The sequence below is a fragment of the Octopus bimaculoides genome, chromosome 4, assembly GCF_046866305.1.
Source record: "Octopus bimaculoides isolate indiv1 chromosome 4, ASM4686630v1, whole genome shotgun sequence".
Classification (NCBI taxonomy): Eukaryota; Metazoa; Mollusca; class Cephalopoda; order Octopoda; family Octopodidae; genus Octopus; species Octopus bimaculoides.
The window spans coordinates 40,485,491-40,504,751 of NC_142931.1; the positions used below are offsets into that span (position 1 = coordinate 40,485,491).

At 35.1% G+C, this 19,261-nt stretch overlaps 1 protein-coding gene and 1 long non-coding RNA gene across 2 annotated transcripts; one reads left to right on the plus strand and one right to left on the minus strand.

The window, feature by feature from the left end:
• The first annotated feature begins 35 nt into the window (after window positions 1-35).
• LOC106880466 (uncharacterized) lies at window positions 36-6,994 on the plus strand. The gene is made up of 3 exons (XR_001410750.3): window positions 36-708; window positions 1,621-1,683; window positions 3,115-6,994. It is a non-coding gene; the product is annotated as an uncharacterized LOC106880466 (long non-coding RNA).
• LOC106880465 (COX assembly mitochondrial protein 2 homolog) lies at window positions 6,626-19,015 on the minus strand. The gene is made up of 4 exons (XM_014930396.3): window positions 18,773-19,015; window positions 14,099-14,179; window positions 12,869-12,940; window positions 6,626-7,090 (listed from the first exon to the last, which is right to left on the minus strand). Exons 2-4 carry the CDS (start codon window positions 14,177-14,179, stop codon window positions 7,040-7,042), a joined length of 204 nt encoding a protein of 67 aa, XP_014785882.1. The 5' UTR covers window positions 18,773-19,015; the 3' UTR covers window positions 6,626-7,039.
• Between the last annotated feature and the right edge of the window lie 246 nt (window positions 19,016-19,261).

Here is a 19,261-nt window from a genome sequence, read left to right on the forward strand (position 1 = left end):
CCTCTTGCGGCAAAAGCTGTTAACACTGAAGAAACATAACTCGCCCTTGCATCATTAAATTGATATAACGTTACCCTTCGTTTCAGCTTCATTCATTGAGAGACTTTGTTTAAATTCGATTTTAATTAGTTTTAATACAATATTATTGTTATTTTCATTATCAAACCATCTTAAGATCTGTTTCTATTTTGTGTTTATCTTTACTAAAAAGGCAGTAACGAAAATATTGAAAATTCCGTTAACAGTTCATATTTTGTTTTTTTCCTTTTTTTGCAAAGTTTTGGATCCCGTTATAATCGCGTAAATATTTGTTGATTAGGAATGTGTTAGGTGAAAGTTCACTACAAATTTTTTTTAAAAATTAAACTTGGCAATTGACATTAAGAAGTTAGGCAACAGAAAAATAAAATTTACTCTGTTATTAAAGTAACTCTATTTTAAAGTGAATTTATTTACATCTAGAAAATTAACCTCGTTTACCCTCATCGAAATTTCCTGTACTTAATACAAACTTCGAGCTAGTTTGAAAAATGCAAAAAACTTCTCTGGAAAAAAAAAATTTTTTTAGACGTTAGATTCAACGTCTTTCGTAAGTCATACACTCTCCTGATACACAGAGTATTTAACTTTATGTACTCTTAAATGTATTAAAGATATAGAGTGATATAAATGGAAATGTCGGACATATTTCTACTTTTCAATTTCCAGGTGAGTGTGTGTTGTTTATTTATTTATTTATTGTACGTTCTATGTTTACTGTTGAAAACATTTGGTGGCATTTGATAAGTTCATATCAATAAATAAATACTTAGCGACTTTGGAAACACTAAGTTGACATTTCTCCGTTTATACGGGGATTTTTCAGATTTTTTTTTCATGGTACCCTTGGAAATGGTCTGGACTATCTTTTTAGTAAAAAAAAAATGATGTCACCTCCTTTCCCTCTCCGAACTGATTTTGGGGACACTAAACACTTAAAAACTATAGGAGAAGCCTTTTCAGTTAAAAAAAAAAAAAGTAATTATTTCTGACGAAGATGTGTGATTTAAAGGAGATTTGGCTGTTGTTTCTAGCATATCCCAGTTTAGGGATGATAAAACTCATGAATTTTCAAAAAAACTGTTTTCATAGCATGAATAAGATTATGATATGAATGGGGAGAAAATATTGAAAAGCATCAATACTTGTCAGAGTAAGAAACTAGGAAGGATGTCATGGGATATGCTAGAAACAACAGTCAAATCTTCCTTTAATCACACACCTGTTCGTCTGAAAATATTTACTTTTTTTTTTTACCGAAAAGGCTTCTATAGCTTTTAAGGGCACTACCCACAAAAAAATCATCGTACGTAGTGCCCACAAAATCAGTGGGGGGAGGACATCATTTTTTACAAACTTTTTTTTTTTTGTTAAAAAGATAGTCCAGAGCATTTCCAAGAGCACTGTGAAAAAAAAATCTGAAAAATTCCCGTCGAAACAGAAACTCCAACTTGCTGGCGCTTCCTCAGTTAGACGTCCGTCAAATATTTGTTTATATATTACAATTTGTAAATGTTATCAAATTTATTTGGTTCTTGCAATAAGATATACTATTTATTAATTTACTATTTACTTATGCAGAAAGAGTGGCTCAGTATTCTGGTTGGACAAGTTAAGATGTGAATGGCTTTGTGAAGAAATAAGGTAATATGAGCTCAGATGAGGATTCTTTCCCTCTTTACACACCCTAAAAAAATTATAATCATGACACATGTATCCCATACTATTGATCTTTATGTGCCCTTCCAATTGATATAGATCCGTAATGCATCTTACGGCTGTGCCTGTCACCTGTATAGTGAAGAATTCTACATTGGACAGTAGTAACGACTAGGGTAGGGTAGCTGACTGCTTATTGTGATCATTCATCTTTTGGTTTCCTGTAGCTTTGCTCTCTTTTACAAACTCAGTGAACATACATATATTTTCTACTTCAAAGAAATTCGAACAATACATATAAGACCCAAGTTAAAAAGATTCTCAAAAATTCAACTTCTCTGGTTGACATTAAAACACCCACCCTCAATAGGGGCCTTAACTCCCACATTTTAGAGCTCCATGACATCCATTTTTCAGGAGCAAAACCCTTTTAATAGGTTCCATAAGACTGGAATTTTGGATTCTGCACATAAAGATCAATAGTATGGGATACATGTGTCATGATTATAATTTTTTTAGGATGTGTAAAGAGGGAAAGAACCCTCATCTGCAATTTTGATGAAATTCGAATCATAGGTATTCCAGTTCATTAGAGAAAATATAACAGAAAAGTCTAATTCTTCAATCGCATGTAACACGAGCAATGCCAGGTATCTCTGCTAGTTAGCTCTAAAATAAATTGCTGTTAAAGACACGTACTAATATCAAAAGTGCTGTACTTTATAGAAATAAACTATCTGCAAATAAGATTAAAGGTCTTCATTTGAAAGTATAAAAGCACCAACTATGTTCAAATTGGACCATCAACTCAAACATAAGAGCCATTTAAATACTATCACTTTCTTCAGAAACACAGGTTCGTGTTCTCTTCACAGATCAGACATACCCCCTATTTAGTTGTTGCCCATTCAGGCTCAAGTGGTAATTTTGGTCCTTTCCTTTAATGTGATACAAAAGTAAACTTTTGTATCAATTTGAAATGACTGATTGTCAGTGAGCTCCGCTTATAGGAAGAAATAATGGTAATATTGTGCCCTACAGATAAAGTGACACAGATTTGAAAGGAGTAGCAGTAAGTCACACTACAGAACATCCACTCCACATCAGTTTTGCAAAACTGACTTTAGAAGAACTACAACTGACACTACTACAACCACCACCAATGACAATGTTTTATTAATTGTAGAAAATATTGCAGAGCTATGCACAAACTGAGACTATGACATATTTTCAGTCCAAACTACTGTCTATAAGCCACACCAATAGACATAAGCCTTTGTTTTATTGGTTATTTTGTTCAACTTAAACACTCTAGTAAGAAATATATTTACACATTCATTTTGTATGACTGCTCATCACTTACTTTGCATTGTTTTGTCAACACAAGCCATTTCACTATCTTTGCTATACTTTCAGTTTACAAGAGCTTAAATTAAGAAGATGCTGAACAAAACAAATAATTTAACAACATTCTGATCCTCCAAAGAAAGCTTCAAAAGTAACTAATAGGAGATTCTCTTGAAAATGGACAAAATTTGGCATCATGGTGTTATCAAGTACCTGCAGAAAAATAATTTAGACCCCCACCCCTGCTTTCATTCATAAGGACATTCATATTGACATGTTTGCTACATTATGGAATGACACTCCAGCTTTATCAACAGTGCAAAAGTATGTAGCTGAATTTAGGAGGAGAAGGGAGAGTCTTGAAGTTGACTCAAGGTTTGGATGTCGTGCAACTGCCACCACCAAGGAAATCATTGATTGTGTTCACCACATTGTGATGGATGACAAGCGATTGACTATGCTATTAGCATATCTTGTGAGAGAGTTGAGAATATTCTGTGCAACAAATTTGATATGATGAAAGTCTCTGCAAAGTCTTCCTACAAAATGCACCAGGCTGACCACATCACGGGGAAAATCTGACATTGTTTGAGGCAGATCCAGCTGCTTTCCTTGGATGTTTCCAAACCCAGGAGGAGTGTTTTGTTCATCACCTTGAGCGAAAGACAATACACCTGTTCCAAAGAAGGCCAATGTCATTTTATCTTGCAGGGAAGATGATGGCTTGTTTTGGGGGATCTAAAAGACATTGTGCTTATTGACTATCTTCAAAAGGGCCATACCATCAATGGAGAGTACTATGCCAACTTGTTGAGGCAGTTACAAAAGGCTATCAAAACCAAACGCTCAGGAAAACTGACAAAAGGCATCTTGTTTCATCAGGACAAGGCTCTAGCACACAAGTCCTTGGTTTCAATGGCTGCTGTTCATGACTGTGGCTTTGACCTGGTTGATCACCCTCCCTATTCTCTTGATTTAGTCCCATTAGACTAACATGAAAAAACACTTCGCTGGGAACCATTATTGCACTGATGAAGAAATCATATCTTCCATTTATAACTTTTTTGACCAACAGGGTGAAAGCTTCTTCATCAAATGGATCCAGGCACTGCAACACTAATGGAGGAAGTGTGCAAACTGCAAAAGGGACTATGTTGAAAAATAAATCTCATTTGGTCACATTCCACAAGAGTATCTTGATCAGCCTATGAACTTTTCAGCTGACCCTTATATAATTAAATAAAGAGCTGAAGTTTTGATTGTTGGTATCTGACAACTGAATCTATGTAAAGAAACACTCCAAAGAATGTAACACAGATTTAGACAACAATAATTGCAGTGTATAGCTGTTGCTTTCAATTAATCATACTACTAAAGCTACTGTTATTACCGCCACAAAAGCACCAAGCTGGTAGAATTGTTACTGTTTTAGATAAAATACTTAGCAGCAGTTCTTCCAGTTCTTTACATTCTGACTTCAGGTTGACTTTGTCTGTCATCTTTTCAGGGTTGATAAAGTACCAGTTGAGCACTGGGGTTGATATAATTGACTACTCCCTTCTACTAAAACTGCTGGCTCAAAAAGACATATTACCACATCAGTATCTTTGTAAGTGACACTTTGTAAACAGAAATTGTGTAAAAAGTACACCAGAGGGACTGTCTCTATTCTTGGGTGGTGAACTTATTCTATCATCCACTTTATCACCCCCATGATTCCTGAATGCATTTAGTATCAACCACTCTGTTGCAAACATTTGGGAATGGTCTCTAGTCTTGGGTCAGCTTTTTTCCAGCTTTCTTTAGACAAATAAGAAGGATGAATAGGAATTAATGTTTTTTTTCAATTTTTCAGTCAATTTTATTCAAATTTATTGCCTGACTTAGACAGGGCAGATGACCATAACTTACTTGTACATTTCATTTTTGGGTTGGATGGTATTTCTAAAACCAACCATTTTACAGAGTGAACCAGGTGTGTTTTATCATCACACCAGCATTAAAAATATTGTCATACCTTTGACAACACTAAAGAGCCCTCTCAACGTTTTCTTTGCACATTCTACAACCACTTCACAGACTGTATTAGGTGCATTTTATCATGGTACTAGCACTAATGAGGTTACCTTGTACCCTACAAACAAAAGGGTCTTTACTGCACAACACTGATAGCCTTTTGTTCCAAACAATGTTATCAACAGAGTGAGTAGGGATATATATGTATAATGCTTGTATATCATATATCATGTATGATGAATAATTAAAAATATATAGTACTTGATGCAGATATGTAGAGTAATGTATTTATAAAGCAATGCTGGTTACCATTGATTTTATGGTTTGGACCTTCCGGCTTTGTCTCCATATGTTTTGAGAAAATGAGAAATATCTTTAAAAAAATGTATTTTCTTGAACTTCTATTTTTAAGGTAAATAACTTTTCCTGAAGGGTTATGAGTTATATATCTCCATAATTATGATTGCAAAGTTGCTGAAAAAAAAATACATTGTAAATTGTTTGAAGATGATATGAAACCAAACAGAATTAAATGATTAAAATGAATTAAACTTAGTCAATACTGGGAGAGAGTAATAAGGATGGGGCAGGGGAAATTAAATATAAAAAGGAAAAGTAAATATAAAATTAAAGGTGAATGATAGATAGGAAAAAAACTGGAAGAGAACAAGGAAATAAAGTTTCAGATGAAACAATATCAGGTATTTGTGCATATATGTGGTTTTGGTCTAGTGAAGACAGTATTTTCCAGTTAAATAATAGGGTATTTTTTTAAAAGTGTCTGCATTTCTCAAATATGGTGTTTAAATTGAAGCCTTGTTTATGAATGACTTTGAAAATTCTCTACTTCTCTGCTGTGCACAAGTCACATCTTTTACTTCTAATTTGGCAAATTCTGGATCATTCCAGGTTTTTTCATTTACTATAGTCCAAAACTGTTTCTTTTAGTTTACAAATATAGTCAGTCCTTCTGTAATGTTCTTTTTATTTATGTTTAAAGGAAGATTTGTAAATGTTTTTTAAATGTTTCTTGTTGTGCTTATGTAAATGTTTATGCATTTCAACTAGGTTGAAGTCTGGAGAAGTAACTTCTGCTTCATAAATAACTGTTTCTAAAATGTTCAATTTGTTAGTTGGACATGTTTTAGGGTTTCTGCTCAAGTATGCAACAAAGGTGTGACCTGTGCATAGCAGAAAAGAGGGAAATCCTCAAAAATCTTCATAAACATCAGATCAAAAATATTCAAGAAATGTAGATACTTTAAAAAATACCAACTATACAACTAGAGAACATTACATATATGGGCAGACACCTGATATTGTTTCACCTGAAACTTTCTTTTCTCTCTCGTCTTCTAGCTTTCCTCCTCCTATCCTTCATCCATTTTTATGGTTACTATTCCTTCTTATAACCATCTTCCCATTCCTCCACCCATACTATTCCCCTAATATTGATAGGTATATCCAAACTTTCAGATGCATCAACACAAGCCAACATGGAAAGATTGTGTTAAATTACAGTAAAAAAAAAAAATGCAGAGAAAACAAAAGATAGAGAAACAGGTTTGTTTTCCATAATTTTTTCTCACAGTGAACATAATTCAAATCTTTTCAATTTTATTCTCTTTTTCTTTTAAGAGACAAAATAGGGTCCTGTTTTAGTAATATCATATATATATTGGTTTCAGAGACAGGTAATACAAAAAAGTAGCAATGTAAATGAAATAGTTTCTACAAAGAACTGCAATTAGGTAGCAGTTCACCAAGAATATATCACACCATAATGCCAGCCTCTCAAAATATCAGGCATACTAGCCATTACAACAGAATGATCTCATTTTTATCTGTCATTTAATCAGTTATTATAGCAAATAATAAACTGACCCTCTTTAAACTTCAGCAACAAACTGATATAAATTAATTTTCAAATGTGTTTTGCATTTCATTTTCCCTTCTCAGTCACAACACTTTCCTTGTTTCATTCAGAATTTTTTATCTTTGTTGCATTATTCTTTCGCCGGCTTTCTCGCTATAAAAAGAAAATTGATAAAGAATTGTTAAATGATTGATAGCTATATACATACATGTGTGTGAGTGAGTGTGTACATAAGGCAGCATAACTTAATTCAAGGTCAAGAGTATAGTGACGATTAATATTAATTATTCCATTTAATTTATTTAATCTCTTATGACTTTAACTATACATGAATATAATGAAAATTTTTTACTCTTGTAAATAAGTTTAAATATGAACATTTTAAATGAGCTTCATGCAGTTATTAACAGTATCGATAATTCCACAAAATGAAGTCACTGAATTGAAGAACATTTAGAGCATATATGACAAAACAGAATACATGCCTTAACTATCAAGACAAAATCATATGGCACTAACACTTGGCTACTTGAAATTTCTCAAAATAGAATGACATCTATAAGGTATTGTTTTACAATATAGTCCATACAATTCACTCAATACTTTGGGGTTTTTTTTTTTTGTTGAATATTCATGTCAACCCAATTCTATATGCTTTCTCTCAGTTTTAAATCCTGGGACTATGTTGGCCACAGCAGCATTCAAATTTTTCTCATTTTGATTAATTCCTTGGTCATTCTTGTAGCATGCTTTAAGTGATTGTAATGCTGAAAAATCCACAACTGGCCCAAATGACTCTCCAGATAAGTTATACCATTCATGATGTTCTTAATCTAATGTATAGCACACCCCCACCTTTTCCAGATACATAACTTCAAACTATAACATTACCTTGCTTAAATGGCTTATTTATGTACTCTGGGTGAAATTTGTGACATAGAACATACACTCAGACATCAAAGCTGGACAAATGAAATTTTAACTCATTGAACCACAAGATTTATTGCCAATCTAGCAACATCCAATTTCTATTCTCCTTGGTGAGCTAAATATTGACATCAATTTTTCAGAGAGAATGTACATCCTTTTATGCTCAAGAAGTTTTGTATGCCCAAACAGCTTTAGTCAATTTTTGATGGAAATGATACCACACTGCATGTGTTATTGCTACTGAATTTTGTCTGAAATGCTATCAGCAGTCATTTTTATCTTCTCAATCAACAAATAGTACATTCTTTCAGTAGTTTTTTTGTTTTTATATAGCTGTCCTGATCAAGGATGGTCAAATAGTCATCCCTTTCTTTTAAGATGTCCACAACAGCAGATGAAGAGCATCCAATTTCAGTAGCTATATCTTGAAAAGTCAATTTCAGTTTATTCAGTTGGACAGTTCGTGGTTATCATGAACACCATGATCATTTTTACACCTGTTTTTCCCATATTTGCATGGGTTGATGAATCCTCTCCAACACAATATTACACCATTTATTGCATTCTTTTTATCACCTGCTTTGTGAAGTTCAAAATCCTGAGATCAACCTTCACCACTTTTGCTTATGTTTCCCTTGGACTTCCTCTTCCATTGGATCCTTCAACATAAATCTTCTGGTACTTCTTCACCCACCTGTCAACATCTATACACATTATATGTCTATATCAGCACAGCCATCACTTTGGCACACTAAAGTTCATACCTCTTCTACCCAATTCTTCTATCAGCTGGTTTTGCCTCATCAATTATGCATAGTAACATTACACATTCAGCGAATCATACTTATTACATTTTTTCCCCACCCTTCACACATCCTCTGCATTCAGTGCCCATGTTTCACTACCATACAGCATCACAATTCATTTCATATCTTTCACTTATAGTAGCTGCCTGAAGTTTTTCCACCTTATTGTAATTCTGGCCCTACATTTTTCATATTACTATCTACTTGATAACTGGTCCCTCAGTTATCAAGAACATTGAATGTTAGTCCTGTATACACATTTAGTGATTATCATTACTGTGACACCTGTAGACACCTGTGTGCTTCCAGCTTTGGAATGTGGAGTCACATGCACTCTCATTGCTGAGAAGACAGACTTTGTCATCATCGGACACTGATGGACTACCAATACTGAGTTGGAGTTTTGCAATTTTTACAAGTTGGATGCACTTCCTATCATCAACCACTTTACAGTGTGTATTGAGTGCACTTTTTTTCATATCACCAACAACATATTAGGTGGCTTTCAGGACTTAAGTGTCCTCTTCACACTCAGTTTTTATTCAAAGTGGTTGCTCACCAAAACAATCTGCTTTCACTATAGTTTACAGAAGGCATGCCTACTCTGATTAGCTTTTTCATCATAATGAATCATAGTATTATGTAATCAAATTGTTGTTAATAGTTTGTCTAACTTTGACTATCATATTGAATACTGAAATTAAAATACTTTTTTTTTAATTTTTAAATTAAGTGACATTCATTTATGCTAATTAAACCTTTTACATTTAAACTTACAATTAAAAGAGGAAAAAAATCCTCTTCTTAATTATATATATTTTGAATCCTTTGTGATTAATCATCATTACCTCACACTGCCTCTTACACCAACTCAAGGAAGGAATAAATATAAAGTATGAGAGAGAGGGGGGAGAGAGAGAGAAAAAAAGAATTGTTTCTTACCTATCAATATCCCCACCCCATCTCCACCACTGTGTAAGATACTCGTGATCATCTAGGTGTTCAGTGAAGGAGTTTATAATGGTCATGTGACTTGCTGGGAAATTTCCGACTGTCTTAAATAAAGGCTATATTGGGTAATGATGATATATGTATATGTATATACACACACACATACATATAATTAATAGAGGAGCTGTAGTTTGTTCTCTTGTTACCGTAATAAATCAAATTACATCTCCTCTTCTTCAGGCATTATGCTTATCTCTCCCTCCTCACTCTTGTCCTCCCCTACTGCCAACTGTATCATTGCTATCCTGTCATCCCTCTCCCACATACCCAGGTTTCACAAGCCACAGCATTCTCCCTTTCTCCCTTTTTGCATTCTCGTGAACTCTCCTACTCATGCACCCTGGAAAATCCTCTAACATTCAATTTATATTCATGTCCTTGTACCTTGAAAGTATGCCCTGGCACATCACTATCATCTCTCTCTCTCTCTCTCTCTCTCTCTCTCTCTCCTTCTGACTGGGGTAACCATGTATCTCCTCTATGGCAAGACACCTGTTTATGTTCCCCCTGTTATATTCTAACCTCTCATCACCTGGCTCAAAGACACCACCTTCAATACACCACACCACCACCAAAGGATTTTTGTCTGGCAAGTTACTTGGTGAATTTATTGATTTTGGTGCCATGTAAAAAGCATCCAGTCTACTCTGTAAAGTGGTTGGCATTAGGAAGGGCATCCAACCATAAAAACCATGCCATAGCAGACAGTGGAACTTGGCACAGTCTTCTGGCTTACCAGCTCCTTTTGAACCATCTAACCCATACCAGCATGGAAGACGGATGTTAAATGATGATGGTGGCTGTGTGAGTGCTTTGCATGAAAGAGCACTGAGCTATGGCTCAAACATCGATCATTCCACAATTCTTTGATATTTGCTCAGTACACAAAAGTAAAAAATTGAGAAATGGATGTCACACAAGAAGAACAAAATATTTAAAAAAAATAACCATTATAGAGTCTGCTTTGTACTTGTTTTGTACAAGAAAATTTATCCATTTTCTAATCAATGTGATATGTGACAAAAATAGATTCTATACAGCTAACAGTTTTCCATGCAGTGTCTGGAATGTTGTCAATTGTTCATTTTGGGAAAGTATTTTGGTAAAGCATCAAAATACTTCCTCAAGCTGCAAAGAAGGTTACGGTCACTATTTGATAGTCAACAAGTGGAATCATCTACTATTATTTCTTGAATTCCATGGAAACCATTATCTCAAAGAAGTATTGCTAGGAAATTGACAAGCTGCATCAAGAACTGTAATGTTTACATCCAACATTGGTCAGTCTCACAAGTAATTCTTCAGAGACTGGACAAAATGAACTATGAAACACTACTTTACCCAACTTATTTTCCACATTCCTCTATAACCAACTAAAACTTTTCCAAGCATCTCAATAACTTCAAGCAAAAAGTCTTGAACAACCAAGCAGCAGTTCAAAATACCTTAAAAGAATTCATTAGTACCAGGACTCTAGATTCTTAGGTATTATTTCAATTAATAATATATATTAGTTAATTGATATATATTGTTTTAAAGTTGATAATGAAAAACAGCAAGTATTCTTACACCAACCTCAGGTTACATCATCATCAATGTAATGTTCACTTTTCTATGCTTGCACACATAAGATAGAATTCATTTAGGCAGATTTTCTATGGTTAGAGGTCCTACTTGTTGCCAATCCTCATCTGTTTTCAAGTAATATAATATTTCCCCTAGGTTGGATATGTTTTCACAGAAGATTGGAAATGAAGGACACTGCTTAAATGGTGGTGACACTCATTTACAATAATCATGTAAAATCAATGCAAGTAAACACTTCCACACACACATACACATCCACACACACACACATATATATACATGGGGCATGTTTCAGTTTCTATATACCAAATCTACACACAAGGCTTTGTTCAGCCCAGGGCTACAATAGAAGACATTTATCCCAGATGCCATACAGTGGGACTGAACTCAAAACCACAAGTTTAGGAAGCAAACTCTTTGACCACAGAGCTATATATGCATACACACATCATCACCGTCATTATTTAATGTACACACTTCCATATTTGTTTGAGTTAGACAGAATTTGTTGAGGCAAATTTTCTACAACCATTTGTCCTTCCTGTTACTGGTCTTCAGCTGTTTCCAAGCAAGGTAATATTTTCCCGTGGCTCAAAGGTTTTTCACAGAAGATTGGAAAGGATCAATTTTGCTTGTTTGATGATGGCACTCATTAACAACCATCACATGATGTCTTAACAAGAGCACACACAAATATATACACACACACACACAGATATATATATATATATATATATATATATATATATATATATATATATACGCACAAACGCATGATAGGCTTCTTTCAATTTCTGCCAGCCAAATCCACTCAAAAAGCTTTGGTTGACCTAGGACTATAGTAGAAAACACTTACCCAAAGTGCTGTGTAGTAACAATAAACCCAAGATCACACGGTTGGGAAGCAAGCTTTTTTTCTTCATTATGCAGTCGCACCTGTGCCTATAGGTATGTCAGTATTGCACACACACACACACACACACACACACACACATTCAACTTATGCAATAGAAGCAACTACAGATTAAAATTTTAATCTACAAGACATATTTTAGTATATGTATGTTGTTGAAAAATGAGATACTGCAATGGTCTTGGGGAAAAGTCTTTTTAAAGAAAATCACAATATACTTCAGAGCTATATAAAACAATGCACATTTATCACTCAAGGAAGTAATCACAAGAGTGAAAGGTGTGCATTTCACTGCTTTTGTGGCCTATCAATGCTAAACACTTGGGTTCACTTCCAACATGAATTCACCTTACTCAGTCTAAAGTATATAGAAACAGTGGAATAAACAATGAAAAATTATTCACAAAGAGGCTGCTAGGTTATGCCTGTCACTAAGAAGTTGCACTGGATGGCACTGTCCCTTCACTATTCAATGGTGCACCCTCAGATTTAGAAAATACAGTCTACAAAATTGTCCCACAATACAAATTAGTGCTCACCCAGAATATCCTGAAACACCTACCAAGCACCAAAGTCTGGCAATGGGCTTGTGCTAGGCTGAATAAAATTCATCTTGTACTAAATGTCTGGAGCTAAGAAAAATATCAAATATAATAGTTGGAAATACATATTATCAATTCTTACCTCATTTTTAAGACATTTGTTCAAAGCATGGTCTAAATCATTACAGACACCTAAGAACTTTTTCCAAGGATTCTGCAAATTAAATAATGGTTTATTCCAATTATTATCACTAATAAACTGTTTTTGAACTAAACTTATAGAAACGTATATTCATCCATTCATTATATTTTCTTTAATTTGAATTCAATGAACTAGATAAAAATAGAAAAACTTCAAAAATTTCTTTTAAAAATCAAAGTACAATGAATGATTCTTTAAAGCTAATTAACACAAATGGTCATAAACTACATTTGGCATAAACTTAATAAAAATTTTTAAAAACTTGTTATAGTTTGTTCTAAGAAGGAAATCTGCAATCAACTACAGTGTCCCAAAACTGTATAGTCAAAATTCATATACTTAATAGAAAACTCAGGAATATACTATTTCTGTTTTATATCTATTTTGATATGCTATCATATTAGATAATATGTTTTACTAATAAATATGTTCCTTCTGCATACTGTTAGAGCAAATAATTTTCCAATTGGATGCTCTTCTTGTAATTAATCACTCATTTATGAAGAACTGGAACCCTGTTTACCAACCAAAGTGAAGCACATAGAGGCATTTCTCATATTAATTTTAGCCTCAGTCTAATTTTAACAGACCTTGAAAATCTACTCCTAACTTTCACAATATCCACATTTTCCAAAGCAATATGTTAGGTAAGGTCAGTAATCTTTTACCAAAACTTTAGGAAATAATATAAAATATATAAAAATATATGATTTAGAAATGGACAGGTGTCTTCACTACAGCCTCAGACAAGGCACTGTTATAGGAGTGGAAGAGAAGTAGCCTGTAACGTGTATGTGTGTGTGTGAGAGAGAGAATGAAGTTCTCTTTGTTATTAACACTGAGCAGAAAGCTGTGTCTCTGCTTACAATCTCAAGTGGCCAAATGTCCCCTATTCCCAGTTTTCATTCTACCTTCTACCTTTGAAAGCAAGTTAACATTAGAAACAGAAAGCACATCCAAATATAGAAAATCTGTCTCGATAATTTTTATCTAACTCTTGCCAACATGAAAAAAAACAAAACAATAAAATAATTTTTTAAGAAACGATGTAAAATCAAACAAATGGACAAAACTCAACAGAAACAAGTTCTTAGTGTTTGTATATAGCTTTAAAAATAAATTACATAATGACAGGAAACTAAAAAAAATTATCCAAGATTTAATTTTTACCTCTTTGTGACACACTTTAAGAGCATAAATAATGTCATTACACTCTCCTGTATGAAGATGTGTGGACAGATCAGGATGCATCTGATATAAATACAGAAAGGGAAGGATATGTTTGTTAATTATTTGTTGTCTGCTAATGTTAGGAAATTTTTTAACATTCTGATAGCATATTAAAGTGAGACAATTTTAATGCAATTACAAAACATTTAAATTCTAAAATCAAATTTAATGGTCAGATATTCTGGTATTTTCTTGTAGCAAACTATCTAAGTATCATGCAAATAGAATAATCTTCTACACTTAGACAAAGAACCAACACTCACAATTGTTGTTAACTATGAAGATCTTTAATCCTTTAGCATTTAAACCAGCCATATCTGGTCCAAATAGTCTACCTGTTTTATGTTCAAGCCAAACAGGTCTGGCTTCTCATATCTACCATACAATGACAGTTTGAAAATAAATAATCCAACAAGTGCATTTAGATGGTAGCTTGACCAGCAAAGAAAAAACAGGAAAATCTCCCAGAAATCATACACAGTACCATTTTTAATATTAAAGGATACACTGAATAGTGTAATCCTAGACACATCATCTGAAAAAAAATGGGATTGTCATAGTTGGAATGCTTTTGATCAAAGGTCTACCTGTTCAGATCTGACCTAAGATTAAACAACAAAATTTAATCTCAAAGAATCAAAACTGTCATTATACTCTAATCAAGTCCATATTATGCCTTCACTGAGGCTACTAACAAATTATTCTATTATAGAAGAGCCTCTGCAACACATGGCCAACCAATGCAAAATTGTGTGCATCACAATCTTATGCTAAATTTACATTTGATTGCCTAAATCCATACCATCTTACTACAAAGCTGATCTGTCTATGAAGTTCATGTGGTCAAGGGTTTTTACATTATTTTGATGTTACCACAAAACAGAGTTGACTATACATCTTTATCCTTCTGTTTTAAGACTGAGTTGACCAGTGCTATCCACTTTAAGGTCCAGTCCTTGCTGTGTGTGGTGGTTTGTGTGCCTCAATGACCCTTACAGCCAAGCCAATGGAGCAAAAGCTCCTGATAGGGCTTCCCTGTTGAACAGATCAAAGAACTAATATGAATTCCCTTCTTCCCAGAGGTAAAAATGGGTTTGCTTGAACCAACACCCCTACATCATCATCATCATTTAATGTCCATTGTCCATACTGGCATGGGGTGGATGGTTTGACCAGAGCTAGCAAGCTGGGGAGCTGCACCAGACTCCAGTCTGATTTGGCATGGTTTCTATGGCTGGATACCCTTTCTAATGCCAACCACTCTACAGAGTGTGCTGGGTGCTTTTACATGGCACCGCACAGGCACTTTCACATGGCACCGCACAGGTGCTTTTACATGGCACCACACAGGTGCTTTTACATGGCACCACCATAAGTGCTTTTCACTCCCCGAGGGACTGGCCTTAACACTTCTGCTGTGGCATGTGGGTCTTCTTAGGAACAAAAAATTATAGACACATCACTGACAATTCAAAACCAACAAGCACTTGGAGAGGAAGGCCTTCCTTCAAGGGAAAAGATGAGAGTGCTCCCACCACCACCACCACTACCATACTAAAGGAATAGCCCTGCCCAGAGTCTGGGAACAGTAGAGCAAAGTCATTAATGGCCTATACTCTTTAGGGAGCGAAAGGCTTAATTAGTTTCCAATGCTATGTCTTTAGTTAATATCTGACAATAAATACCCCATAGCCACCCCTTCACCTAGTTTGTATATATCATTTTCTATTTTGAAATGCATCATTCTCATACACAATATCAGCATTTCCCTTATATTATTGGTTGGTGTTTTTATCCTATACTTTTCTAAATATTGTGATATGCATTTAGTTTGGTCAAACAGTTGATGGAGTTTCTTTTCTAGTTGGGACCACTGTCAGCAGGTTAACAACACCAAGACATCTCATTTGAGAGAACACACGAGGTGACAAGTAAGGTGACGGCCAAAACCCAGACCTGGTCTGGGAGGACGTTATCCTTGCTAGGAAGGGCCAAGGTTACACAGGTGTTTATAGCATCTGTGATAACCTACCACCTAACCATCATGCCATGCCACAGTTTGTGGCTGAACAAGCTGGAAAGGATCCTTTTCTGCTTTTTGTGGAAGGGGAAACCACCATTTGTGAGGCACTCCATTTGTTGTCAGAAACTGTTAAAGGGTGGAATGGGATTGCCTTGGCTGATAATGCGCAAATGTGCGTTGAAGCTGAGACACCTCCAGCACTACCTGGATGGTGAGCAGGTGTGGTCACCGCATGCCAAGCAACTTTTTCCACAATTGGAGTCCCTTCAGGACTTAGGCACATGGATCAGGCAGAGGCCTAAGATAGGGGAATGTCAGAGTGAGTGCAGACAAGCACTCAATTTGTTCTCCCAGGTGAGCAGTACCGGCAGTGAGGTTACCACTGTGGATTTTTATAGAGAGTTGGTAGAGTGTAAGTCTGACGACGTCCTGAGGGTAGCTCTGGGCTTTGTTCGGCTTTACCAATTCAGGAGAGGTTATCCAGACACGGTTATAAGCCCCCCACCACCACCACCACCACCATGTCGCGCACGCCTTCGTACATTGTGGAGAGTTGAGGGGGTTGGTGACCTATGTCGAACAACTGATGTCAGATGGGGAAAGAGTACAGCTCTCGACTGAGTCCATAGTTAAGATTATACCGCCTTCCTCCTTTAACAAGGAAAGGAAGGCAGCCTTTGTCTGCATAGTAGCCATACTGAAAGAGACAGTGTGGCGAACAAGAGCAAAAGGGATTGAGACAGGTCACTTCATCTCCGGACAGGGGTTGGAAAGTTGGTTCAACTTCCACCTCGTGAGGAAGATGTGTCTGGAGAGAAAGTACCTGCCTCATAGCGTATGAGAAAAGATGGAAAAATGTAGTAAGAAAGTTGCGTATGCATGGGGCCGTGCTAGTGAAGCCGGTCAATGAAGAAAAAAAGGGGAAAACAATTTCTCTCGGCTAAATAATAAAGAAAAAAATGAAGTTTCCAAACTGGACGGGCTGGAATAGAATCCGGAGAGAAAGTTATATAAAGTTTAATATTTTTAACTATACATTCATTACAATTTTTAAACCATAACGTTATGATCCTGATCCTCATATTGTAATCACAACAGCATGCCCCCCTCCTCTGTAAGACTGTTCATTGTTTGTCCCCGACCCCTCCTTGTTATATCTATATATGCCATTATAGGCAAATAAAGAAATCATTCAGTGCCTGTTGATTCTTCAACATGCGTTGGGTCAGGCCGCCGCACTTTACGCCACCGGAACATATTCATGTAATGTTATAAGCTTCCTTCAATTAACCTTGTATGTTAACGCATTACCTCCAATAATAAAAGTTATGACTTATTACAAGTGTCTCGTGAATTCTATTCTCTTGTTGTTATGAGCAAAAACAGTGACTCCCTTTTCTTTCATACTGACTAAATTATAGTGTCATTGAGTCAACGTTACCACCAAAAATGGATAACCCTGACACCACTATAACCCGATTTGAGTAGAAATCTGCTCTGACCTGCTGGAAGAGTTTGAAGCCAACGAAGACAAATTTTCCCCCTAATCTAAAGACAGGGATAAAATATGGGCGTAAGTTTATGACCCAGAAACGAAGGATTAGTCCATGGGAATAGCGTCACATTTCTTCTCCAAGCCCTGAAAAGTTCAAGAGTCAACGATCGGCATAGTGATTGTGTTTTGGGGAAATCAAAGGTGTCGTTTTTGATTTTCTGGAATATGGTTGTTCCACGAATAGCGAGTGGGTACACTGATACACTAAAAAGCTTAGAGAAACCATTAAAAGGAAGAGACCTTAACCAATGATTTTAAGCATAAAACTCTAAACCAGTCCTAGCCAATAATACATATCATAAAGTGTACTTAATTTTATTGAATCGAAACGTATGCTCTCCAGCATAATAAGAAAATGAATCGGAGCGTCTCCTATTTGTTTCGAAAATTTTTTGTTTCAGATCGTTAACTCTGAAATTCTCCGTTAAACCTATCAATTTCAGGAAGACCGTCCTCGATAGCCTTCAGATCATTAGTTTGGCGGAGGTAAAGAATACGTACAACACCCGTTTTCGGCGTAACAACACGCCTAACCCTAAACACCGGGTGTACGTATTCTTTACTTTCGCCCATTAGTTTGACCTTCCTCGTTTTAGCATATACACATGGCTTGGTTGTTGCTCACCACAAGTATATCATTAAGTGGAAATAACTCTGGCAAACATCTTAAAAGGCATTAAAGATATATATTTACTTATATATCGTAAAATACATTCATGCACCGTGAAGGAAATTGTGCTGATTTGAGCAAGGCCGCCTCTACTTCAAAGTAAACGTTTATTATATGCTATGGTATTGAATACAATTTCATACTTTCGCAACATTAAATGACGAACTTAAATAAAAATGTTTAGCTCAATATAGTCTATAACTGTTACATAAACTATAGCAAACCATATTAATAATGAGAAAAACGCAAATAGCTTCTGTAATCCTATTAATAATTGGAGAAAAAATTTCCTTTTACTAAAGAAATTTACGGATGTATGAAAATGTGTACATCGATGTGAATCAAGTTTTAAATTAAGTTACTTACTTCATTAAATGTTCTGGTCGGCAAAAATTTCACTAAGTAAATCAGATAGTAGTTTAATGTGCTTGAATCACTTCATAACTTTCTGAGAAATTAACTACCCAAGCCTTGTGTTAACAGAAGATAGTTAATTGAAAAAGCGCCAACTTTTTAGTAATCTAAACACAACATTTAAAAAGCGAGACTGAAATTAGTAATCAGTTACTTCGACGAGAAAATAATAACGTACGGGGAAATTTTTTGTTCAAGGGGGACAACTCAACTGACTATTATTTCAATGTCAAATATAGCAACTCTTTTTCCTTTTAATTTTATGTATACACATTAGTGATTCACTAAATCATCCATAAATTCTTATGGTGCAAACATATATACTGATAGAGAATTCAGACCTTACATTTTCCCCAAGTAAGATATTTTTTTGCTCAGTCTTAATGACATGTAGAAAGACATTCGCAAACACACACGTACACATCTATATAATGTTACAAA

Bases quoted from the DNA above. Each gene is read 5' to 3' on its own strand.
- LOC106880465 (XM_014930396.3), bottom strand. From the start codon at position 14,179: ATGCATCCTGATCTGTCCACACATCTTCATACAGGAGAGTGTAATGAC. The intron at 12,941-14,098 runs GTAAAAATTAAA...TTTAATTTGCAG, and splicing joins TTAAAGTGTGTCACAAAGAG to AATCCTTGGAAAAAGTTCTT. The intron at 7,091-12,868 runs GTAAGAATTGAT...TTCTTTTTATAG, and splicing joins ACAAATGTCTTAAAAATGAG to CGAGAAAGCCGGCGAAAGAA.